This window comes from Lathamus discolor, chromosome 13 (genome assembly GCF_037157495.1).
Source record: "Lathamus discolor isolate bLatDis1 chromosome 13, bLatDis1.hap1, whole genome shotgun sequence".
NCBI classification, from domain to species: Eukaryota; Metazoa; Chordata; class Aves; order Psittaciformes; family Psittacidae; genus Lathamus; species Lathamus discolor.
The window spans coordinates 4,026,331-4,052,931 of NC_088896.1; the positions used below are offsets into that span (position 1 = coordinate 4,026,331).

Sequence of the window (26,601 nt, forward strand, 5' to 3'; positions counted from 1 at the left end):
CAGCTCTGCTCTGTTATTGTGGGGGCTCCAGCCTTAGGAAGGACACCTTCACTTTGTCCTCAAGCTCCTCAAGTGCCCAGGAAACATCCCAAGGATGACCCTGATGGCTGAGCTGCCCAAGACCGAATGCACGAGAGGGAAGGCCTGAGGACCTGAGCGAGGTGGGCAGGGTACTTACGAGTGGCCGGTGGCTGGGATGAAGTATATACAGCAGTGCACCCGCGTGTCGGGGATCCGCTTCTTCCGGTTAATGTTGATTTCCTCCTGCAGGTACTTCTCGTACTGGTCATTGATGAACTTCATGATGGGCTGCCAGCTGCAGAGAGAGAGGAACATGGGATGATGTGTGAGGGATCTGGACCACCCTGAACCCCGACTGTGTGAAGCAGAGCGCACCGAGCCACGGGTGGCTCTGCACCCTTCAGAATCCCATCAAACAAACCAAAACACACACAGGGAATGTTTTAGGTCCTGTCAGTTCCCATTCATACAGCAACTGTGAGGAAATCACAAACATCACGCAGTCAACACTTGGCAACTCCATACACCACAGCAGGAAGGGATTTACTGGCTGGTGTAGACAAGCAAGTGCCTAAAAGTCCTCCCTTGTCACCTCCTGAACACATCTGCTGAGCGGGGCATCACCAGGAGCATCCCTTGGCTCCTTGCACAGTGGCAGGGCACCGGAGCAAGAGCAGCATCAAACCCCACAAGCCCAGTCTGGCTCGTGGGGAGGAGAAGGCACCTGCCATCAGCCAGCCCTGCCCCTGCTGTCCCACACAGGCAGCCACTGTCCGAGGGGCTGCTGGCAGAACCTTCAGAGCCACATGAGCAAGGTCAGGGACTGGCCAGGCTGGCACACAGCTGCTCCCGGCTGCAAACAAAGGTTGCCTCATGCCCGAACAGCAGGATGTTTGTGGGCAATCAGATGGTCCAGGATCAGCCCTGGGGAGCATGGCACCACGCTCCCACCCACAACAACCCTCTTCCCTGCTCCCCACGGAGCACGGGTGGCACAGGACCAGGCTACAGCCCTCAGCACCAGCTCCAGGTCAGGATGCCCGGGGGCATCTGCTCCGATCCCCACGCCAGCACAGCCAGCTCACCAGTTCTCATTGTTGATGTGGTCTCCAAAGCCCGGGGTGTCGATGACAGTCAGCTTCATGCGAACCCCCTTCTCTTCAATCTCTGAAACAGAGAGGGAAGCCAGTGCATGAGGGGAGCATCAATGGGTGCTCTGGCCAAGCCCACCCTCCCAAAACCAGCTGGAGGGCTGAAGCTTGCTCCCAGGGGAGAAATGCACCTTCAGAGCTTCTAACAGGCACAAATCAGTTCTCCAAAATAATGCATCAGTCCATCTGCCCTGAAACACCACCTCCCATGGCCACCTTATTTGTTCCCTTCCATCGTAACTAAGCCAATGCTGGTGGATAAAGAAGAAAATCAATGTTTTCTCAGCCCTGCAAGCATCTCTGGAGACACAAGGCAGAGCACGACCGAAAGCCAAGGCACCAGGTGGGATGTACAGAGCCTCACCGTGAGTGATGGATTTGATTTCAATGGTCTTGGGGATCCTCTCTTCAGAAGTCGGCTGTACAGATTTCCGGCTGATTTTGGATTTGAAGAGGGTGTTGATTAACGTGGATTTCCCCAAGCCGCTCTGACCTGGAAAAGAGCAGGATAACCCACAGTCAGCACTCACTCACTTCCGGGCTATTTTTTCAGGGATGCTGACAGGCTCATCCTGCACCGGATCTGCAGGAGGGAGGTGAGAGGTGCAGCTGCTCCCCTGCAGCCCACCCTGCACAAGGAGCTCAAGTCCACGCCAGGCAGGATGATGCTGTGGGCCCCAAGCACCTTCCTCAGCTCCAGAGCAGCTGGTTTGCTGAGCGTGAGGAGGTCAAGAGCATCCAGCCAAAATCACAGCAACCCCGAGGACAGGCAGACACTGACAGCGAAGTTTCGAGGGCTCCAGTGACACTCAGCAGCCCTGGAGAAGGACACAGGGACCAGAGAACCCCAGGAAGGAGCATCCCTTCCTCCTCTGCCTCCTGCAGCTTCCCCTGTCCAGCTCCATAGAGAAGACTTAGGAGCATCTTGGCAAGCCCTTAGCTGGACAGAATTAAGAGCAGCAACAGTTTTCCAGACCTCAGTCCTGCAGCATCTACTGCTGCTTCCCTGATGGACTTGCTTTTGCAATCATACCAGCTGGCTGCACAGACCCCTTTAAGCAGGCCTAGGCCAGGAGCTCCACTGAGTCCCACGAACAACATCCCAGGGAGCACATCAGATTTCACAACTTTAACAAAAACAGCTTTTAGGAAGAAGCGCTTTCATGCTTTATATCCCGGAGCTGAGGCTGATCTGTGCAGAAAGGACACGAATCTCCAGACCAGTTATTCCATGAGACTGGAGAACAACCTTTCCAGAGCAAAGAAAATAGAGGAACTCCTCAAAATGCAGGGAGCAGATGGCTGGTTTCAGAGCAGATGTTCTGTGCCCCAGCAATCATTGCAGAGCTCCAGCAAACACCACCGGGGCCCCTTCTGCCCCATTCTGATGAGCCACATTGCAACCAGCTATTGCTGGTTTCCCCTCCTTCCTCCAAGGCCCTGACTCATCCAGGTTGCCAAAGGCACCCAACGGAAGGGTCAACCAGCACATCAGCACTGGGCATCACCTCCTGGCCAGTCCACTGCTTGATCAAACAGCAGTTTAGAGCCGAGCGTACAGTGCTGCCATTGGGAACCTGCGATCCAGAGCAGGATAATTCTGTTTGCCATTCACTCACAACTGGGTTGTAGAAGAAACACGTAGACCAGGCTGGGATGGTGTGCTCCTGGTCCTCTGCTGCCTGAAAACACATGGGGCCAAGCACAAACAGGCCTGAAGCTGTGAATGCAGAAAGCCAAAGCGAAGCTCTCATTGCACTGCCTATCACTGAATAGAGCACGTGGGGAGAGAAGGAAAGTGGGGTGACAGAGCTAGAGCTCCTGGCAGTCCATTCCTGCCTGCCCAAGCTGCCAGAGTTGCACTGCCTGGAAAGGGACCAGGGCCGAGAGCCACCATGACCATGGATGCGATGTCCCCCTCTGAACCCTGGGCACAGGCAGACCTTGCTGTGCAATGGACATGGCTACACCAGGGACACGATGGCCCCGGTGGCTGAGCACAGGGCAGAGCTGCTCCCACCTCCCATGGTCTGCAGCCCTGAGAGGAAATCAGGCAGGGAAAGCATGGCTGTGTCCCACTGAGCCCGGTCAGCTCTCTTCTTCCAGCTGCTCTGCACCAAAATCTGAACACAAAAGATGTGCTTCGGGGGCTTTTTAAGCTTAGGCCTTTCTTCTCATCTCTACAGCCTTAGAGGGTACGGGGCTAAGCTGACCTCAGCATGAAACCTCCTTTCAGGGCTGGCGAAGCCCTTTTGAGCAGGGACCTTGCTACTAGGGCAGAAGACTTTCAAAAAGCCCCACCACAAGGACACTGGCAGCAGTGCTCAGTTCCCACCTCCCGCACAGGGTAAGTTGTCTCCTTCCTCTCTCCCCTCATCCACTCCGCTGTAAAACAGGGATTGAACGATTTCAATGCAAGGACTAGCACCTTAGGCTGGGTGGGAATAAAGGAGCTAAACTAATCCCTAGAAGCCTGAACATCCTCTAGGGAAGTGCAGCAGGACAGCGGCTGGCTGCTGCCTCCCAGTCTCAGCACAGCTTCCGCAGGGGCACCCTCGAGGTGCTGCTGCTCTCCTGCATCCCTCCCGCATCTTCTGGGAGGGCCAGAGCTCCACTTGTTTATGCTGCCACGAATTCCCCAGCCTGTAAACAGTCAGCCCAGAGCCTGCCAAGGGAAGAACAATGTTTTCCAGCCAGGCAGCCCAGGCTTTCATACCACACACAGTGCTGCCAAGGCAAAGCTGGGCCCTTTACTCAACATCCCTCCACATCTGCAAAGCGGAAAGCTGAGGTGCTGCACAGCACAGCCTGCTTGGAATGATGGGTGCCTCTCCTGGCAGGGAAATAGGGGCTTAGCTCATTCAGTCTTTTTTGTGGACACTCAGGATCAGTGCTGCAATCCCTCTGCCCTGGGAGTCCTGCTGCACAAAGAGCTGGGTTTGTTAAAGAGCCTTGCAAGAACTGGTTCCGCAGTGACTGGGTTTGCAGCCATCCCCCAGCCTGGGGAGCCCTCTCCATAGATCAATTTTTGGATGAAAATATCAAAATGGGAAAGTCAGAGCATCAGCAGGACTCCCTGGGGGGCTACAGCACAATTTAGCAAGCACTGGATCAATCCATCCTGTTATCCCAGGAGCACCCCTCGGCTGCAGGAGCTCCTATTCCATGGGCACCCTGCACAAACCTGCAGCCCTGCACCCCTCCTCACAGGAGGAAGCAGGATGATGAGGCCCCACTGGTACAGCATGGGCCATGGCCTGGGCTTTACTTTGCTCATCCTCCTGTGCTCCATGTGAGAGGTTGAGGCAGGGAGAGCTGCTGCCTGCACAGCGCAGCCCCGCTCACAGGAAGGGCTGCACAGCAGCAGGCGAACACCCATACCTGGAAAAGAGCATAAAAGGCTCACTTCTTTCCACTTTTCCCCCCCACCCAGTGTCCTGCAGTGCCCAGCTCTCCAGCACACCCAGCATTTTGCAGGTGAGCTGCCCATGCAGTCCCAGAGCAGAGGGGCTGCAGGACCAGAGACCCCCACAGCAGATGCTGCAGTCAGAGCAGTCAGTGGCCTCTAGATGAAATAAAACTGCTTCATGCCACCCCCCTGCAGCCTTGCAAAGCTGACGAACAGGAGCTTGTAAGCAGCAGGATTTGGACACATAGCCTTCCTGCCCTCTCTCCCTGCATGTGGACACCTTCTGGGATGCTCCTTTCTGGAATGTGCCCATGGGTAATGCACCCCAAGACATTGGAAAATGCATGGGACCAAGGCCATGTCCCACTGACAGCTTTAATGACAGCTGAATTAAAGCCAGCTCCTCGAGAGCAGGGTTTGCTGACTCCTAAGGCAGTGACCCCAGTGCTGAGCCTCAGCTGCTGCTCCTGAGGGGCCTCCAGAGAGGCCAAACACCATCGCAGAGGAACAAACTCAACTCGTTGACCACGTTGCGAGCAGCTGGCGCTGGGGGAGAACTCACCCACGACCATGATGTTGAACTCGAAGCCCTGCTTCATGGCTTTCCTTCTCATCTGCTCCAGGATGGCGTCGATCCCCACGTAACCAAAGTCCGCAGCCGGTTTCTCCGGCCGCGTCGGCGCCGCCTGCTTGGGGCCGGCATCCCGAGGAACGTCCGTCATGCCGGGTGCGTGGCTGGGAACTGCCTCTGGACCTGCAGGGGCAAGAAGAGGGTGGTAAGGGGCGGCAGGCAGAGCCAAGCACACAGGGATGCTGCTGCTCCTGGCAGGGAAGGAAAGGAGCTGCCTGGTGCATCCAAAGAGGGAATAAAGCATGCACAGAGAGTCAGGGCACCAGGAGGCTAAAAGGGAGGAGGCAAATGGGATCTTCCTTCACCTGTAACTATACTGAATTTGGGTTTCCCCTTCTTAACTTACCGGATTCACCTTGATCCCTGCCCACATCACCAAGCCTGCCACTGCAAAGGGATGCTGCTGTGAGAGCAGTAGGCACACCAGGGAGCAGCAGATCTGCCACCAGGGAGTGGAACCCAGCATGGAGAAAGTCCTTGGCCCAAGGCTGGAGTTTACTTAAGTGAGTGATGAAGGCTTTTAGCGATAGAGCCCTGTGCCCAGGCACTGCAGTTAAAGCCTTGCAGATCTACACAGCCTGCCTGCTCCCCTACCACTGTAATTACAGCGCTATGCAGACTGCTGCTGGGAATGCCTCGCGGCCCCGTTTCAGGGAACAGGGTGGCTTTGAGGACACAGAAAAGTCCTCAGCATCTACTGACATGTGCCCTCCTCCAGCTCCAGCTGACACAGCACGGAGGCTGCTGGCTCCAGCTTGCAGAAAACCCCAAACCAACACGCCTGCAGCAGAACGGGTCGTGCCAGACAACACCCCCACAGCCACAAAGCTTTTGTGATCTTGCTCTAATTCTGCCGATATCTGCCTGAGGAAACCAAACCCTTCAGCTTCCTGCAGAGACAGGGCCATTGTCAGCCCTGCAAGACAGCTCCAGGTCAGCAAAGCGCTTCAGAAGCAGATGTACACCCACAGCTTCCTAACAGAATTCAGGGAACCATCCACTCCCTGAAGCACCAGGAGCATCTGACATCAGGAAGGACAAACTGGCCCTCATGCACTACAGGGTGATGCAGTCTGCTCACACACAGCCCCAGCTCCTTCATGTCGCCCACAGTGGATATAGCAAATATCACGAAGGCAGAACATGGATAAGGTCAGCTGGGTCCTTGCAAGCTCTGGAAGTATCGGCTGTGCAGAGCAAGCTGCTCTGGTGCAGGCATGGAGAGGGGGAGTCCCTGCAACCATCAGCCTGAGCAAGCATTTTATCCTTGTTAAGCTCTTTGCAATGCATATTTATGATGATGCTGAAGATGTAGATTTGAATTAGATAGCAGGAAGAAGGTTTTCCCTGTGAGGATGCTGAGGCGCTGGCACAGGGTGCCCAGAGAAGCTGTGGCTGCCCCATCCCTGGCAGTGCTCAAGGCCAGGTTGGACACAGGGGCTTGGAGCAAGCTGCTCCAGTGGAAGGCGTCCCTGCCCATGGCAGGGGTTGGAACTGGGTGAGCTTTAAGGTCCTTTCCAACCCAAACCATTCCATGATTATTTGCAAAGGACTTACTGCAAAGTCTTCATCCTCATTCCTTCAAAGAGCAACAGGGCTCTCAGCTCGGTTTCTCAACCCCAGTGTTATTTCTGGCCTTTGATGAAGTGCTGCCCGGTTTTCTCTCCCACCCTCCAAAGGGCTTTGTAGGAGCATGGCTGCTCCAAAGGGGCTCCTTCAAACACAGGCCCACCATCCCTTCTCCGGTGATGGCAGGAGCAGCGTCAGACTGAGCCTGCTGTGGTCTGCAAGGCGGAAGCGCTGGTTTCCTGCGAGCACAGCGCTCTCTAACATAGGCCAAGCAGAAAAAAGTATAGCAAAAGAATAAAAGCAAACCCAAAACTGATCCCAAGGACTGCTGGGTCACTTTGAGCTCTTTTTTCCACCAACACAGTCCCAGGCTGTGCAGACCAGTGTACTCACAGAGCTGCCAGAGAGCAAACACACATGGTAGCAACATGCTCCTCTGGGGGAACACATGGATTCAGGCTATTGCACAGCTGGAAACGTGCTGCCACACTGCCCCTTGCAAAGCTCATCAACGTGGCGTGCCTCATGGCAGATCCCAAACGAGCCCTGTTCCAAGATGGCAAGAACAAAAGTGGAGAACCCCCCCACCTAGATATCACTAGGAAAAAACCCCGACTAAATCACATGGAAAATATGCTGCCACCAGCAGCAGGCCGGGTTATGCAATGGCTCCGACTCCTCCATGCATGCATGGGAGAGAACCTGAAGCATTCTGGTCCTGCTGGATGGGACAGTAGCCTGGGAAATCGGTGCAGATAGGGTCCAGCAGCATGCACTGAGAAACAAAGACATGAAACAGAGCAGAAAGCCATCCTCCACATGTGATAAAGGCCAGGAGCATCTCCAGCAGCTCCTGGCTGCTGCTTGTCTATCAAGCTCTGCTAAGGAGCAACAAGCAAAGGGGTGACCCCCTCCCTGGGCAGAGGGATGTGCAGGCAAACCTGTCCCCAGCACAGGGAGAAGAAGCTGCCTCACCGCATTGCTTTCAGTGTGAGGAGGAGGGCTCTGGACTCCCTGGGCCCCAGCAAGGCAAAAGGCACAGGAAGCACGAGGTGATAGCATGCAGCGGTTTGTCACCTGGTTTGTCACCTGCAGAGCATGCAGGCACTCTGCAGGATGCTCCTCAGTAGCACAGCCCATGGGCAGCACAGCAGAGGCAGGATGCAGCCAAGACACAGGATTATGCCATAGCAGAGGCAGATGGGGATGCAGTGCTGGGTGGCTGGGAGCACTCCCAGCGGACACTTGTCTGAGACAGAAAGATCCTAGAAATAAACTGGATCAGCAGCAGTGGCTGTCCAGGGCACACCATGGCCAGATCCTGCACTGGTCTGACCCATCGTGCTCTTTGTGGGGATAGTGCCAAAACTGCAGCATTCCCGGTGCCAGCATCGCTGAGCTTGACCCTTCCAGAGCGCTGCAAGGAGGGATGGATTGATAAACACCCTATACTGTCAGAAATTCCTGACCACCACCAGATCCCTAATGAGAGCAGGTTCAGACCTCACGCACCATTGCTTCACTGCTTGCTTTGCTGATGCGGGCAGAGCCTGCAGCTCCCTCCTGCTCGCATGTTCCTGGATAAACATGAAGCACGCGGGAACACGTGCTTGTGCCATATTTAGACCTCCCCTGCCAGGGAAACCCTCTCCACATGTGCACAGATGTTGAGACTGTCAGGGCAGTGCTGCACAGAGCGGGACCAGGCCCACGGCTCCAGCCTGGGCACCGGCCTGACTCAGGACAGCTGCTCTAAAGCTGACTTTGCCAAAGGCTCAGAGCTGTTGTGCTGTAATTGATGTGTGTCAGGCATGAGCCAAACCCAACATCTGCAAAGCAGCTGATGAAAGGCACCCCGCAAGGAGGAGATCCCCAGCAGCCCCCCGGGAGCCCCCTGCTCCTCCAGCCAGCTGGATGCTGTGCATGGGATGGGATTTGCGGAATGCTGCACTGATGCAAAATCCCAGGTCAGCTGCGGGCATGGGATACAAAAACAGGCCTTGGGCTCACCCGGAATGCCTGGCAGTCCTCATCAAGGATTTGGGAAAGGGTTTGGTAGGAGAATAGTGTTTCCACTGCAGATACATGAAGGTTAAATAATCCTTGGAGAGGCCGGACTGGGAACATCTCACATACCCTAGCTCTTGGCTAGACCCAGCAGCTCCATGTTCTGCTTCAGCAATGCACGGGGAGTGGGATGCTGGTGATCTGGAAGGGCAGAGCTGACCCTACACTGGTCATGGACCTGGTTCTCAGCAGCTCCATGAAGCCACCAAGAGAGGCCAGGAAGTGCACCTCTGCATGGCCCCACCACCAGACTCAAGCCATTCACACAGCGTTCAGTTGTACATGCAGTCAACGGAGAAACGCTAATGCTTGCTGAGCAAACCGAAGCAACATCCCTGGATGCAGCGAGTGCCAAGTATTTGCCACCTTTCGGTGATTCTGCAGCCAGTTCTGCAGAGCTACAAGCACCCAGGACACTGCAGTGGGATAACTCCCCTTCCCTCCACACGACAGAGACTGGGAGCACAAAGGGCTTCCAGGTTTGCTGGATGGGTTCATGTGAGCACAAAGAGAAGATTCACAGCAGCAAGCAGTGGTGTATCAGGGTGTGAGAACATAACAGCTTCCCAGGCAGCTGAGCATCCACAAGGGATACTCAGCTTTCCAGGGAGCAGTGTGCACCAAGTAACCTGTCAATTTTTGGAAGCAGCAATCTTACAAAACTGTGCCTGTAGGGTGTAACAGAGATATTTTTGGAACCAAAGGGTGAATTCATAGTTCCTGGTTAACTACAGCCAGCCACTGGGACTGCACAACCCTCCCCTTTGCACACCAGGCTAGTGACCACAAGCTATGGAAATGGTTTCAACCCATGGAGGAGGTGGCAGAGCCACAGCTTTCTCTTTCAAGGGGACAGGAGGAGTCAGGAGGGAAGAGGCAGCAAAGCCAGGACTGGATGCAAACCTAGGCACTGCTGCCCAGTCAGAGCCACTGTGAGATTCCCCAGCGCTGCACGCAGCAGATCCACACTGGTCCTAGAGGGATGTGTGGGTAGCAGGGAATGTGAGACACAGCTTGGGCTGAAACTGCACCCAGGAGGAGAGCTCAGCCCGGCATGCAGAGCCACCACCATGGACCCTGCAGCACCAAACTGCAACTTAGGGACGTTTCTATTGTTCACTTACAATTTATCTGCACTGGCTGGCACAGCCAGGCCCAAGCTGGAGCCTGTCCCTCGCATCCCTGGGCATGAGACTATGGTCTCAGGCTGGCCACCAGCCCAGGCCCACCTACCAACCAGTTACATTTCCTTCTCAGCTTGTATCTCCACTCAGGTGCCAACAAACATGACCCAGAAATAGTGGGGGATGCTTAACTACACTTAGACCAAATCAGCCCAAGGGCTGTCAGAGAGGTGGCCAGGTGCCTCCTGAGCATGCAAGATGCTCCAGGTTTGAAGCCTTCTACTCACACAACAGGAGGATAAATCCATTTTGAGAGATCAGAAAGGAAGCAGTGATTCCTGCTCTGGAGCAAGCACTTCGGTAGGTGACCAGACAGGGCTATAGCACTGAGCCATGGGCACAAGCCACAGACACACACAGCATGTTGAACCATCGCAGCTCGCTCCCACATGCGCTTCCGTCCCCTCCCCACTCCGGAAACAGCTCACCCCTCCAGCTCACCCCTCACTAGCTCTTTCATTTACAAGAGATGGATGCTCCAGGGCTCCCCACCGCTGCTTCCCTTCCAGCTTAACCCTCCAGCTGCCACAAGGTCCAGTCGTGGATGTTTCTAGGCTGGGATGCAGGGAGCTCATCCCAGAGGTCAAACTGTGGTGCCAGCTCTGCCCGAATGGAACTTCAAGTGTTCACAAAGGGCCACCGGGGAGCTCAGCCACAAGCCCCCGCACTACCTTGGGGCACCCCAGATACGATGCAAGGCCTGTACCCCCCATAACACCATACCCGACTCAGACACGTGCCAGCCCTTGCAGCACAGCCGGCAACCGCACATCCTCATTTCTTCAACCACGTGAGGCAGCAGCCCTAAACCCCCTACAGAGACCTGCAAGGAGTTGTTACGCTCTTCTCTTGTTTTCCCAGAGAAATGTAAAAGGAAGGAGATGATCATAAATAACTCCAAGCCTTGTCTGCTCCAGTCTTGCAAACTGAGCCCCGGGCACGTGGAGGGCTCTGACCACCCAGCCCCAAGATCTCCCTCTATAAGCAGCTTCCCTGGAGGTGGAGTGAGAGCTGACCCCAAGACCAGCCCTGCCTCGCTGGGCATGACCCCATCACCAGGGAACTCTCCTGCACACCGAGACCAGCAAAAATTACCCCATCAACCAGCCCCACGCAACCTTTGCTCCCTACAGACGTGCTCGGGGTGCCCAAGGCACCCCATAGAGCTGACTCCCTGGTGGGTCTGGGGAGAAGACCCAAGTCCCTGTCCATCCTGAACGATGGTGTTCGCAGGAGGGATGTGGAGGACCCTTCCCAGCCTCTGGGTGAGAGCAAGCACCTCTCACCCTCCACGGCCGCTCCGCAGAGCTCTCTGTGTTGAAAACAAAGAAGCCGGCCGCGCTCCGCAGCCTCAGCTCGCCCATAGAGAGCTGCAGGAGGAATCCGTCCGGCCCCAGGCCCCCATGGGCACCTCGCACGGGCGCCTCCCAACCCGGCTGAGCTCCCACGCGGACTTCTGCAGCTACAGCAGAGGGGAAAGCAGCACCCCGAGGTGCGGGAGTAAACCGCGCTCAGCAGGGGGGTTACACCCGCGGGCTTAGTTTAGCTTGTGATGATTTTCTTTTGCTTGGGGTTTTGTTGCTGGGGTTTTCCCCTTTTTTTTTTTGGTGTTCTGGGTTTTTAAGGGAAAGGTTTTTGTTTCTTTCTTCTTGGGTTTTTTCACGAAGGGCAGCTCTGTCCCAGGCGCACCGGGAGCCCGTTTACGGGGGGCAGCAGCGCGGGCAGGGCCGCCGGGACCCCGCAGGAGGTTCTCCCCCTCCCCGGACAGAGCCGCTATTCATCCCCGGACAATGCCGGCATCGCGGCCAGGCCTCCCCGAACAACGGCCCCTCTTGGGGGGATGCGCAGGGGCGAGGGGCCGGGCGGGAGGTGCGGGACGAGCCCAGCCGGCTCCCCCCGCCCCGGCTCCCCCCGACTCCGCACTCGGGTGTCCGGGGCCCCGCGTCAGAATCGGCGGGACCCCCCCCCCCCCCGCGCTCTCAGGCCCTTCCCCTGATTAATTCCCCCCCAAAACCACTTCCTCCCCCCCGTGAGCCCCCTCTCGGCTCCCCCCCACCCCCGGCACCGGCGACTCACCCGCGGCGGCGGCGGCTCCGGCGGCCGGCGGCTCCCCGCCTCCTCCCGCGCTGCCCTCCGCCTCCTCCCCCATCGCCCTTCCTCCTCCTCCTCCTCCTCCTCCCCCATCACGCTGCCTCCTCCCCCGCTGCCCTCCTCCCCCTGCAGCCCGGCCCGGGGGATGGAGCCTCTTCCCGGGAAGTTTGCTTCACCCCAAGGCGGTTTCCAGCTCCCGGCGCTACTGGGGGCCCGCAGAGGAACAAAGGCGGAAGGGTTTGGGGAAACCCGCTGGGGACTTCCACGGGGAAAAGCGAGACTGGGACAAAGTCGGTCCCGTCCCGAGCAACCCAAGGGGCAGGGGCACGTCCCCAGCGCTGAGCACAGCCCTGCTGGCGCTCGGTGCTCCGGGATGAAACTTGCCTTTTGCTTCCCAGCGTCCTGGCATTCCCGCAGTAGGGATCGACACCAGGCGCCGGTGGGTGTTAGCGCCGCTGACCCCGGGCTCCCTTTTCTCCGCAGCTGTTTGAAGACCCCTGGGCCACATCTGGAGACAGCAGCCTACACACGCCAGCCTGGCTGCTCTTTGAAATCATGTCCGTTAAGCTGAATAAAGATGTTATCTGTCTCCACAAGCTCTTCCTGCCTTGTATCTTGTTACCAGAGCCTCACCACCACCACCACCTCTCCCACCAGTGGAAAGGGCAGCAGCAAGGTGCATGGGGCAGGGAGGTGGCTGCACCTCCTGGCCCTGCTCCCATCACCCGTGTGAGGTCCTGGCCTGACCTGGTGAGGGTTGAAGCCCCCTCAGTTCCATTCAGCAGGGCCAGGAGCAGAAGGGGCTCTCCCTCCCATCACTGCCACCATGCAAAGCCAACCTGGCTCTTTGGGACCTCTGGTTCTGGTGTGTCACTTTGACCTATCCTGTGATCTCGGGATGATTTTTCCCCCAGCTCTCTGCAGTTCTCAGATCTGCTTTCCCAGACAAAGGCCTGCGGGCAACAAAAGGGCTAAGCCGGATTTGCACATTTGCAGTTCTCAGTACCCAGAGGACTCGATTTCCCATGCACAGCCCCTAGGCCAGGGGCTGGTACTTGTCCGTCCCTTCTGACCTGTTATCAGCATCACTGGCCACTGTCAAACTACTTCTCCACCCTGCTGCCCATGCCAGCAGCATCACAACCTGCCCTGTTTGTAACCCCTGTCTCTCTCGTGGTTGTCACCTCCCTTCCCCCTTTCCAACAACCAGCAGCAACAGCTCTGAGAAACCTCCACACCAGCACCCAGGCAGGAAACCCAGCCTCAATCTGCTTACGCTGCAGCTGTGTGTAGCCTTCTGCTGGATTACACCACTTTTTATGATTTAATAAAGCTTTAAGCTTTAACCCCTATCAGTGGGCATTAGTGTTTTAATCTCCTTAATCTCCAGGAAAATCCAATGCTAGATGCCAAACTGGGCTTGCCCGAGGAGCAGCTGGGTTTGTTTGCAAGTCCCTCCAGCCTTGTGTTAGCTGGAGAAAGGCAGGAGCAGAGGGGAAAGCAGCTCAGCAAAGCTCTGCTGCGCTCACTCAGATGCTGTGCTTGCTTGGGGCATCTCAGGTGCACGTGGGCTTTGCAGATGTGATTCACTCTTCAAGTCCCTGCCCTCACATTAACCACATCTGTAGTGCTGTGCAGGTGTTAAGCATTCAGCATGGGGCTCACATGCCCAGACCAAGGCCTGCGTGCACGCAGGATGCTCAGCCACATGAAGTCCCTCTGTGGTACTTTTTCCCATTGAAACCATGTGATGTTTTAGTCTTACCTGTGAGGGGGGGAAACAAAACCAACCAACTATAGAAAAGTTCCCCCTTGGTCACCAAAGCTGGGCAGGAGGAGCAGGACAGAGCTCACACTGTACAAGCTGTTTTTCAGATTAATCCACAGAAAATATTTTGTTTCAACTCATATCTCATCCTTCTCCGAAACAACCCAAGGCAGGGGAGAAAGCAGCTCAGGACAAGAAAATGCCATCCTTGGCCTCAAAGCAAATAAATACATTGGACTTTGGTAACTGTGCTGTCCTTATGAAGGCTCTTGGACGGCTTTGGGCTGTTTGTGTAGAGAAGGCACTCACAGAGTGACAAGGAGCCACCTCAGAGGTTTGTTACTCCAGGAGCATCTCTATTCCTGCATGGGGAGCAGGGCCCTGCTGTACTTGTTCTCCCACTGCTTGTTCCTGGCTGCAAGAGCCCACTCTGCAAACAGGCAGGACCTACCAAAGGAAGCAGCCTTACCCCTATGGTGCAGATGAACAGGAGAAGGATTAAGTGACTCGCCCAGGGTCGTGCAGAAAACTTACAACAAAGCCAAGAGCTGGATCCACATCCCCTACACAGAGTTTTAAAATCCCAAAGTCATTGTTCTTCTCTTGATAATCAGAGTTTTAGAGCAATTCCATCGAGGCCCTCTTGCTGTTGCAATTCCTACCAAGGATTTTGAACTAACTACAGATCCAGTTCTTAATCTTCAACTAATCCAAAACAAGGAAGGTTCCTGCCTGCCTTATGCAGGTCCCCATGTCACAGCCACACTGCACAGAGTGTTATTGCAGGGCTGGTAGGGCTCACTGGAGAAGGTGCCAACACAGACCCGTATCACAGACCGGTTTGGGTTGGAAGGGACCTTAAAGCTCATCTGGTTCCAACCCCCTGCCATGGGCAGGGACACCTTCCACTAGAGCAGGTTGCTTCAAGCACCATCCAGCCTGGCCTTGGGCATGTTTCACCCCGATCTGCCCACCTCTAAAGATGTCCTCAGGACCTCCTGTCACCTCCACAGGAATGCTGAAGGGACATTTCCAATTTGTACTGCACTGCACCAGTCCCCAGTTATAAGTGCACCGTTAGGGCTTAGTAAATCATTTGATGGTTTGAGTAGTGCAGCAGTGCTGACCACCTGCAAGTCCCCAATGACTTAGATGGATAGCTGGAAATCCAGGCAGCTATATTTATAATCTCTGATCAATAGCAGAATGAAAAGCACATCCAGAGACCTTGGTAAAGCATAAAGCTCAGTGCAAAGCAGCATGACCAAGAAAAGGTCATGGGCTTGCAGACCACAAGACCAAAATGTAATGTTTTACACACTGCAAGAGACACCATCACTTCCAGCAGGAGCAGAAAGGATTCCGTACCAACCAGGAACATCTAAAACGAGCCCCAGCACTTCCCTAAGAGCCTGGCTGCAGGTCTGCAGGTGTTACTGCCTGGGAAGCGCTCTGGCAGGCAGCTGCCATGGTCCCTTCTGAACGTGCAGGATAACTCCCCAGAAGGTCTGTAGTTGTAAGACCTACAGAACAGTATTTCCTCCTTCTGGCTGCACTGGATTCCCATGTCTATAGCTGATGCTGTTTTTTTTCTTTCAAACTACCTGGCTTTTGGCATTGAGCAGCCCATGGCAGAGAGATCTCTGCAGGTGTCACACCAGTTCCTTCATAGAAGATGTTAGTTGGTGGCTTAGGTCTCCATAGACAGAGACAGCAGTGGAGCAGCAGGTACCGCGGGATGCAGGCGCTGCTGGGAGCATCTCAGGGCCCTGCAGGCTCCATCACACAGAGCAGGGACCTCCTGAAGCAGCACAGGGAGCAACCACCATCAACCCCTCAGTGCCTTGGCCAGGAGCAGGCAACCAAACCTGCCAGCATCACTGAATCATGGTCATTTCATTGAACCAATGTTACACGTGGCACCAAGACTGTTCCTGCTCCCACCACAGTGAAAACCAGGGGCTTCTCCAGCTGGACACCTCCAGCCTGCTCCTGTTTTCCAGGAGGGAAGGAAGGAAGCAATAATTCTACATGCTGCCATCAGCCAGCACACACAGCTAGCACCATGTCCTTGGCATTAGTCACCCCAGGGAGGCCATGCCTCACTTCCCAGTGCTGCATCCCACTCCCCAGGGAGGCCATGCCTTGCTTCCCAGCACCGCATCCCGCTCCCCAGGGATGCTGTGCCTCGCTTCCCAGCAACGCATCCTGCTCCCCATGGAGCCCATGCCTCACTGCCCAGCACTGCATCTCGCTTCCCAGGGAAGCCATGCCTTGCTTCCTGGCGTCACATCCCAGCAGTGCCCCTGCAGCAGCCTCCTTTCCTCCACTATGTTTCTTCTGCAGAGGATCTGCAGCATTTGCTCACTTGAGCAAGGAAGGCAGGAGGCTCCTCACCATGCCTGAGCAATCCATCATTTTCCAGAAGGGAATGGGCTTTGCTACGAAACCACTCGGGTCACAAATATTTGGAGAAAGCAAGCAAAAAAACGTTCCTCCAAGCATCCTTCCCCCTTCCAGGGGGTATAATTTGTGCTACTGACATGACAGTTCAGACAGACACAAAGCGCACTCAGCAGCTTCCAGGCAACTCCCCCCACTGCAGCTCTGAGCACAGGTTTGGCTCAGCAGGGACTGGTCTGCGCTGGCACCAAAACACTGCTGCTCGGGAGGGTCCAGGACAGCTCTGCAGATGGCACAGCTCAGCCCTGCAAGAGGAAATGCACTTTCCTGCCTTTCCTTTAGGAGCAATCCCCATCCCTTCTCCTCAAGGGTATGATCTAGTCCCCAGATGCCCCCAGCCAGACTATCACAAAGGACAAATAACTCCCCAAAGGGTAAAGCAAAATCCTCTGTGCATCACTAGACAAGCATCCCAGAGCCCCGCTCCACCAAGCCCCAACATCCTGCCCTTCGGAGAGAAGGGGGACACGCAGACCTCCTGTGGGTCTCACACAGCAAAGGGCATCTCACAGGGGTCCAGCATCCTCCACCGCTGCCTGTTTCTCACAGCACCTGCAGCATGGTCAAAGTGGACTCAGCAGCAGGGGTGGAGGATGAGTTTGGTGAAAGGAAATCACCTTTGCAAGGGGGAATGGTATAGAGTGGGAACTCGGTCTCCCTGGCTCACCCCACAGCTCAAGCAAACTCACTGTAGTAGCTTGAGCTCTGTTTTGCCCAAAGTGGGATCTCCTTTCTAGATGAGGAGATGCCCAGGCAATGGCAAGGAGATGTTGCAGTGCTGCCCAGGCAGGGACATCCCTGGGGATCACAGCATCCACCTGGTACAAACCAAGCTCAGAGTGAGTGCTGGGATGTCCTAAGGGTCCCTGCAGACCTTCTGCACCCTCACCTCCAGCAGTGCTTCTGTGCAAGCTGCACATAAAGGGCCTTTATCCACCCTTTGTGTGCGTCTCCTTTTAAACCTATAAATTCCCTTTGGAGGTAAAGAAGAAAGAATTCAGGGCACCCCAACCTTGAAAAGAAGGAAAACTCCATTCAAGCTGCCAAGCTGCTGGGCTGTCTCCTGCAGCTTAATTACTAGCAACCCATCCCCAGCAAGCTGCTTGCAGGCCAGCTGTCCTCTCTGATGGAGGTGCTTTTCCACGAATAATAGTGCTTTGTGTTTGGATGGGAAAAGGTCAGGAGAAGGGGGGAGAGGAGGAGGACGGGGGAGAGGGAAACGCGTTGCTTCCCTGCAGCTCCCAGCACTGCGAGTCCCGCTCAGTCCCCATCTGCTCCTGGGTTAGATCTGGGAGATGGCGGCACCTCTCCAACAGCCTTGTGGTGATCTTGTCCTAACACTGAGCCAAGCAGAGGGGCACAGGGAGAATCCAGACCTGTGGTCTGCAAGCCCGCTGCTGCCGGAGGTCTGCAGAGCTCCTGGTGCTGTTTGACATGGACCAGGACCTGTGGGGAAATCCCTCCTCTGCTCTTATCAGAGGCTGCCCTGAAAACAGCACAGAATCTGTGCTGCAGGGAGCCAGCCCCAGCAGCGATGGTCCCTGTTGCCATTTGGCTTTTGCATAAATACATAAGCCATGCTTATTTACCTCACACGCTGAGAGCAATGGGGGTGAATCCAAGGTGATGCGGCAATGCGGCACAGCGGAGATAAAAAGGTGAAACGGACCCAAGCCTTGGGTGTGTGGCACAAGATGCTGAGAGCCACCAGTTCCCCAGGCACAGCCATGCAGTCACCCTCATTTCTGCTCAGACACAGCAGATTTGAGCCAAGACCAACCCAAGCTGCCTCCTCAGACCCTGGGCAAGGGAGCCAAGGGCTTCCTTGGAGCCGTCTGGGTGCTCTCTGCCCGCCATGGTGCTGGTGCTGGCTGGGAATTAAGTCTTCTCCTGACAAAAGGATGCTCCTGACTCCAGCACAGTGCCAGGGCCTGGCTGGGCATCACTGCCCCAGGGAGCACAACTGCCATGCCAATTGCTCTCTGAGCAACACACAAGCACCTCTCTGCTCTTGCCAGCTGGCCCAGGCTCTGTGTTCACTGCGGCTTTTGTCCCCTCCCATGTCCCTCTGTGCCATCCAGGCAGTCTGGGGCTGCCCCAGCACCAAGAGGGCTCTGCTCCCAGTGCAGGACTGGGGCACATCTCCCCTACCACCAGTTTATCTGGGGGAATAAAGGCAGATCAAAATGCCAAGGAAAGGCAGCATAAAGCAGCACTAGGGCAGGTCCTTTCTCACATTCATGTCACCGTGGTCCCCTACCCAGGCATCACAGCTTTGCCACTCAGCCCCCCAGCTGCACATGAGGAGGACACAGCCCGAGTGTCCCTGCTTCCACCCACAGCAGCCCTGGGAAAAGGTCCCCGTTGCTTAGCAAAGGGCCATTCATCACCAGGATTGTGTGGGATGAGAAAGGGTTAACCCACTGCAGCTGGGCCAGAAATACAGTGCGGGACAAAGAGAGACTTCATGTCACCCAAATCCACCCAGTGCAGAAAAAGGGGCCTTAATCCAATTCCCAAAGATAATGTGTCTTTTACAGCCCCGCTTCACCAGGCCCCTCCAGCAGGTTTTGCATCTGTAGCAAGAGTTATCCCGGTTGGGGGGGGGCAGATGCAGACACCTCAGCCTTGCAAGGTTTGGTGGCCCCAATGCACCCCCATAGTGGCCAGACCTTGGCATTGGTTCTCATGGGATTCATCAGGGACTGGACAAAGGACCACTGCCACATTCCCCATAGGTGATGTTCAGCTGCACCCACCATAGCAATCACTGATGGCAATGAGGGCACGCGGGGAGGGACCCATGAGCATCGTGACACTGCCCAGCATCGCGGGGACCACATCTCAGGATGATGAGGGTGAGCCAGAATGAGCCGGAGAGTTTTAGGGGTCGAATGGCAGAGCTCTGTTTCTTCTACACAAGGATGGGGAGCTCAGGGAACAGAGCCAGGGATGCTGCTGGGAAGCAGATGGTCTTACACCCACTATGGATGAGGATGAACTGTCCCTACCTTCATCTCCCAGCCAACACCCAGGCGCACGTCTCATTGTGCTGTGTCGCTCCCTGTGCTATAGTGTAGCCCTGGCAGCTACACCTCTGCAGCAAAGGGGGTCTGCCACCACTCCTTCCCACCTCTCTGGCCCCACACCCTCCTGGTACCTTGAAATGCCATGTGGGATTTTTGGACAGGGACTCCTAGGGTGCCACTGAGCTGTATTTGCAAGATTAACCTTTTCCATCCGGTCTGTGCTACTTCTCCACAAAGCACCTACCAAATTTTAGAGGTAACTGAAACAACGTTACGTTCAGTCATAAGGTCACAACCCCCAGGAGAGCTGTCCTCCCCTTTCCCAGCTCAGCCTTCTCCATGTAGAGGAGCAAACCTCAGACACGTTACTCGAGGATCAACACAGAAACTTATCATAGAATTATAGAATGGTTTGGGTTGAAGGGACCTTAAAGCTCCTCCAGCTCCAACCCCTGCCACGGGCAGGGACCCCTTCCACTGGAGCAGCTTGCTCCAAGCCCCTGTGTCCAACCTGGCCTCGGACACTGCCAGGGATGGGGCAGCCACAGCTTCTCTGGGCACCCAGTGCAGCTTTGACAGGGCCGGATGCGGCGTCACAGCCATACAGAAATCACAGCATTTAAAACCAAAGGCTATAAAAATTCCACTGTGCTCGGAGAGGGGAAGTCTGGATTCCCCATGGAGAGGTGTCCAGGAACTGCTGGTGCCGGGTTATGAGCCACCAAGCCACTAAACGCCACATCTACATACCTCGAGCTATGGCTAGCATATACTAGTGAGAACACGTGCTTAATGGCTGTGAGGTCAAACACATTCAGTACACCACAAATGAGCCACCCACGAGCCCCACAGCCACACAGGTATTTTGCTCTCAACATGGACAATCATGGACTGCAACTACAAAAGCATGGAAGGGGTCGCAACTCCCAGGGCTATCACAGTCCTCCATGTGCTCCACGCATCTTTTCTATCCCAACATGTCCTTATCTGTATTCAGGATGCCCTTACAGCAGGGCTGTAAGGAAGGTACACACCCTGGATGGCTGTATTCCTGTTGGATGCTGTATCTTACAGCCTGGAATCACACCCGGATGGGGCAGCGATGCTCAAGTGTTCACATATCATTGCAACCCTTGCTTTTTTTGTTACAGGGTGGTGTTTTAGCCATCAGTCATCTCAAAACCAAAGCTCAATCGTGCGCTGCCTGCACATGCAAATCTCCCATCACCCTGCTCAGGCCCTCAGATCTCACAGGGGTGTTCAGTCAAGGTAACCAACAGTCATCAGCACCAGGGAGCCAGGACCGTCAGCCAGCACATCTCTAACAGCAGCATAAATATCCAGTCTAAACCTCTCGTGGCACAGCTTGAGGCCGTTTCCTCTTGTCCTACGCTTGTTACTTGGGAGAAGAGCCCGGCCCCACCTCACTCCATCCTCCCGTCGGGCAGCTGTAGGGAGCCATCAGGTCCCCCCGAGCCTTCTCTTCTCCAGACTAAATAGGAACATATAACACATAGAAAAGGAACGGAACCGGTGTCCCCCGCACCCACGGGAGACCGGAGCGCGGCGGCACCCAGCTGCTGGCCCCGCGGAGCGCCCGCCGAGCCCCCGCCCCGGCCCCGGTCGGTCCGCCCGCACTCACCCGGCGACCGCGGCTCCAGCGCGGAGCCGGGGCCGGAGGCGGCGGGCGGAGGAAGGGGTTGGACGCGGTTGGTTCAAAAGAGCCAATTAAAGAGGAAAGAAGCGGGAGATGCTCTTAAGGCTGGGGAAGGCGCCTCGGGGGCTGCCTCATGCGTAGGGACCCGCTGGGTCGCAAGCGGCCGGACCTCCCCCCACGGTGCGGGGCTGGGGGTCCCGGGGGCAAGAGCCCACAGCCCGGCCATCTCACTCAGATCGCCCCCGGCAGGGAGCTGCCTTCATCCCTCATCACCTGCCTTCTTTCTGGGGGGTGTAGGGTGTCCCCAGAGCTCCGGATACCTCCAGCACGCCCACAGCACATCCCTTGTGCATGCCAGATGCACTACCTGGGCAAAGGGTGTAGCTCAGGTCTGGGATTGCTGCATGCCCAGGGTGAGCTCAGCTTTAGGGTTGCTGCATGCCCGGGGTAAGCTCAGCTTTGGAGTTGCTGCATGCCCAGGGTGAGCTCAGCTTTGGAGTTGCTGTGTGTGCACTGGGGCTGGGTGTGGGAGAGGAGGGCAGAACAGGAGGCTGCTTTTGGGGAGCACTTTGCAGATGAACACTGAGACCTACAGAAAAGGGCCAGGGAGAGGAGGAATTCCCTGCTGTGTCCTTGGCCTGGTGCCCCGCATCACGCACCAGCGCTCACAAGGATGCTCAGGAGATGGGTTTTCCCCATTGCTCACCAGGACAAGGGGCTATCAAACACCAGGCAGTTCCTTCCCCATCAGTTACCAGTTCACAACCAACTCCCAGAGCAGAAAACAAGCTGTCAGATCTCCTTTACATTAGCAGACATCCTTTACATTAGCAGACATGCTCTCCACAATGCCACAGAAATGTGTTTTCCAGGGGAAGTAACAGCAGAGCATCTCCAATGCAGCCAGTGAAGCTGATAGAGCCCTATGCTGCCAGGCAGGAGAGGCTGCAGCAGCCCCTCCCCAGAGCCTGTACAGATGCAGACAACCACAACCAACCCCCCCCTGGCTGGGACAGGGCTCCCAAATCCCTTACAGGCCCTTCCACAGGCAGCACCCACACCCTTACCTGGCACCCCCAGCAAGGAGGGTCCCTTTTTGCTGCGGGAGCTGGGTGAGGGCAGCCTGCCTGCAATGAGGTCCCAGCTCACTGAGAGCTGCCACCCCAGGAACCTCCCATTGCCTGGGTCACACCGGGGGCCTGTTCACCCCCAGGACCCAGCACTGCCTACTGTGACTCCCCTCTCCCACTCCTTGCCCAAGACACAGCCCAGCACATCCTAATCCCAGGCGAGCCTGAGCGGGCAGTACAGCCGGCTCTGCCTCCTCCTGCAGCACAGGCCCTGACAAAGCATTCCCCTGCATCGATGCCTGCATCATGCCCCTGGTATTTTCCCCCTTGCTGAGCCACGGCTCTTTTTTATCTCTATTACCCTCCAACTTCCACTGCACCCACTGCACAGCCAGGGCTCCAGCTTGCCCGCTCCACAACTCCCCTCTGGTCTGGCCACGGAGACCTCAGCACAACTTTTTGTTCCCCAAGGCTGGGGAGTGCTCAGACTTACTCAGCCAAGGATTATGAGGAGGACCACAGATGCTGCCCGGTGCCTGCAAGAGCCAAGGATGCTTCAGCACCTACTTCAGGTGCCACCCCAGCAAGTGTTCCCCAACTGCTGCAAAGTTCTGCTCAATTCCCTTTGTAAAGGTCTCACAAAGCAAATCCCTGCTGGCTCCCTGCCTCCCGCACCACCAGACATGAAAAGCACTTGAGTTTCTCCCGCGGTAACGCGGGGAAAAGCCTTCAACATCAAAGGCACCACACAAGAGTCATCCGTCCCCCATCCCTCCCTCCCATGCAGCAGAGCAGGGGCTGCCTCTCTTGGAAGCAGGGCAGCCTCGGTGGTTAAGGAGCCAATGGCACTGCCGACAGAGCTTGGATTATTTTCTGTCTCTTTTGGTTCTGTTGCTTGCTTAACAAACCTCAGCCACAAACTGAGGAACTTGGGGCTCTCCTCTGGGGGCAATGTGAAGAGCATGGTGCTGATGGGGGTTTGCCCGCAGTGTGCCATGTGGTCACCCAAGGAAAAGAGGAATAAACACACTCCCTGCGCTGGTCCCGTTGCCCGACATTAAAGAAAGCCACGTCCTGGAGCTAAACCGCAATAAAACACAAGCACCCTCCCAGCAAGCAGATTCATGCGCATTTCTCAGCAGCTTCTGCAACAACTTTCCTCCATCTGCACAACAGAAACATCTTTACCCCTTTGCAGTTTGATATCTCCACAGCAAAGCAGGGCAAGGGAGGGGTGTTTACCTTCCTGGAAACACGGAGCAGCATTTACACCCCAAAGTGCCTCAAAACACCAGGGCAGAGGGAGCAGTTGCAGACACAGCAAGAACAACCATGGATTCAGAAGATGAGCAGGACTAGAAAATAGCTTCAAACACCACAGGGATTTCAAAGAGTCATAGGACTACATGGGTTCTTGGCCCACTTAAAGGTGTTCTTCAGCCCTTCATCCCACACAGCAGTTGCTCCTGCCAGATCCCCGCCTGCCCGGTTCATTTTTATTGCTGGAACATGGAACCAGCCTTCATGTGCAGGGGGGAGGTGGGAAGGCTCTGCTGTTTAACACTTGGCCACGTTCACGCTGTGATTAATATCACCCATGCACAGATAGCAGATGTTCTCGGGGCAGGCTGAAGCATATCCTAAATTGCACCAAGATGGAATTTTTGTGGCAATTTTCGGGGCGTGCTAAGAGGAGGCACGAATGGAAGAGCAGAGACTTACTCAGATATGCAAACAAACCCTGTGGGGTTATGGCACCGGTCATAACCCTGGGCTGGTTGCAAAGCCATAGGCCTGCACTTCTTCCAGTCAACAGCTTGTCATTTTGGAAGCAATTACCGATTCCTGCTCTTCAGTGGGTCACAAACCTCTGACTTCCACATGTTCACAGCCAAAAAAAGACTTCAGCTTTGCCCCTGCCTCTTCTGCTCCCCTGGAGCTTCAGCTCCAGGAAGGAATTGCTGGTAGAGGAACAGCAAACCCTTACAAAAGGATCAACCGCTCCACACTGCTTCCCAAGGGGACCACTGCAATCCCACTCTAAAGCAACCAAGTGCCTCACTTGGCACCCCCGTGGGGCTGCTGGATGGGAGGAGTGCCCCAGGGTCGCCTACATGGGTGTCTGTTTAATTAAAACCAAATCCTATCACATTGGAGAGGGGGTCATTCCAGCTTTGTGGAAGCCACACACTGCCCTGCCATACAACTGACATCAAACAGGATGACTTCTCCTGGCTCACTGTGGGATGCCAGGTGAGGGGATGCAGGTTCATGGCTTGTGGAACTCAGCGCGGTGACCTGGCCGTCTCCTGTGTGGCACAACTCAATGTTTGCTCTAGAAGGGGGAGCACATCACTGTGCCAAGCTGTGGCAAAGTCTCCCTGCAGCTCTGTGAGCACAGAGGGGCTCAACCAACAAATATCATCAGGAAGGAATTTGCTGGAGCATCTTCAACATGGTAGAACTGTGTGATGCCCAAAGACCTTGCCATGGGATTTCAGAGACCTCTTTTCTTTGCATGGTTTCTTCCTGGCTCCAGACTTATCCCACACGTGCTGATGGCCTCAGGAAATGAATCCACACAGTCCCAGAACTTGCTGGTTTTCTGTTTTCTTCTCTGCCTGGTTTGGGAGCTTGCAGCTGAAGTTTGGGTCATCTTCATACTTAACACCACAGAGGCGGCCAGGCCATGGTTCGTGCACCACTTTGACAGCACTGGGTGCTGTTGGTTATGTGACTGGTGGGAATCCCTGGTGCTGGACTCATACCACAGGAGATGAACCAGAGAATAAAGAGGGTCCAGGCACAAAAAAGTAGCACTAGCTGTGCCTTCTGCTGTAGGCATGAAAAGAAGCAACAAAAAGGGGCATTTCCCTTCCCTGAAACTCCAGTGCTCCCTGCTTTTAGAGGCAGGCAGGCTTGCTGCTGCCAGGAGCATGTGCGTGTCCATGCGTTCAGGCAGGACCTGCAGTGCCTGCGGGCGTGAGAAATCCCACATCCCATGGGGCTGCTTTTGTGTTCCTGCTGAAATGGGAAGGTCTGGCTGACACTTAAAGCCTGGTTTGGGGGTTCATTAGAGCAGGAAGGAAGGATAACCGCTCTGCAGGCTTCCAGTTCTGCTATAAAGGACTTCACCCAAGCGAAGTCACTCTGTCTCTCCTCCAGCTTTTCCCACCACAGAATCGTGATGTGCATACAAAACTATTGCTGAATCGTGAATTTACACCCAGAAACCAGAAGTGAAAGATCTCTGTTACTCGCTTCTTTGAACAAAGGTTAAATCCAACCAAATACATAAGCTTTCACGGACAGGACAAGTGTTTGGCAGCCAACAGGAAGGAACAGAAACGTGGGAATTCCTCCTACGACTTGGCAACAGGCTCTTCCCCCAGCACGGGAGCTCTCTGGGGTCTGCTCAGCCTCTGCCAAGCCAAGAAAGCCCCTCATTCAAGTGCTCAGTAATCTCGCAGGACATCCTGTAGCTTCAGGAGGAGGTTGGACGGTGGGCTGGATGGATTCAAGCTGCTTAATTGCTGGAGAGAGAAATAGGAAAGGTGGGGTGGCAGTCCTGGAGCTGAGATGTCTTAATCTTAATCTGCTGTTTGAAGAAACACTTCCTACTGAATACAGAAGTAACAGCAACATGAGGTTACTGTTAATTCCTCCAGCATCACTGCAACATCAAGACAGGCCCTGAGGCTCTCTAAGGACTGATAATGCCACTTCCAGCCCCTTTCTCCCTCACCTCACCCTGCATGACAGGGCACATCTTGGGTTTTGATGCTCTTCCAGCATCATGTGATGGGGCAGTGCTAAGAAGAGCCAAAACACACATTCAAAAAGGAATTTAGGCACCTAACTCCAATTAGGCTGTAACACTCCTCAAGAGATTTCAGTATATATATGTGTATATATATACTGAAAAATATATATATATAAGCACCAATATTCGAGATGTTTAGCAGCAGACCTGCACCATGATCACACCAAGGGGGCAACGAAACTCCCACACCCAGGTCTCACCATCACTCTATGATCATTATGTGTACATAGACTGGGATCACCACTCTCCTGGACGCAAACCCGCACCAAATGTCCCCCTCCAGTCTTGTCTCCATTTCCCACAAGGACTGGAGAATGTGGTTAGGGGATGCTCCAGACTTTAAGTCCCACTGGGTCACCATGAGTACACCAGGAGGGGAGGCAGCACCTGCTGACCCACAGCAACATGCATCCCTGGCCCCAACACACCAGTGCCACGCTCCCCACCAGCTTCTGAAACCCTCATCTCAACATGAGCAGCACAAACTGGCCACCAAGCTGAGCCCCATCACCTCATGAAAGCAGCCCCGTAGCAACCCAAGCTCCACTCAGAGCCACCCTCCTCACCCTCCTCCCCAGGCAATGATCTGCAGATAATGCAGTGGCTTCACTCCCTTAAAGGTCACATCCCCATTTGTTTTGAGGTTTTCAGCTCTGCAGGATACAGCA

At 55.2% G+C, this 26,601-nt stretch overlaps 1 protein-coding gene across 5 annotated transcripts in view; it reads right to left on the minus strand.

Moving 5' to 3' along the window:
• The window catches only part of SEPTIN9 (septin 9), a 134,559-nt gene that overhangs the window by 14,103 nt on the left and 93,855 nt on the right, over nucleotides 1–26,601 (minus strand). For 4 of the 5 annotated variants that reach the window (XM_065694186.1, XM_065694189.1, XM_065694185.1 and 1 more), the window contains 4 exons: nucleotides 5,144–5,335; nucleotides 1,537–1,665; nucleotides 1,107–1,188; nucleotides 179–316 (listed from right to left, as the gene is read on the minus strand). In XM_065694186.1, the coding sequence (XP_065550258.1) occupies nucleotides 179–316; nucleotides 1,107–1,188; nucleotides 1,537–1,665; nucleotides 5,144–5,335 (541 nt within the window). Of the gene's footprint in view, nucleotides 1–178; nucleotides 317–1,106; nucleotides 1,189–1,536; nucleotides 1,666–5,143; nucleotides 5,336–12,108; nucleotides 12,179–26,601 lie in introns of those variants that run through there. The other variant, XM_065694190.1, reaches the window with a different exon arrangement.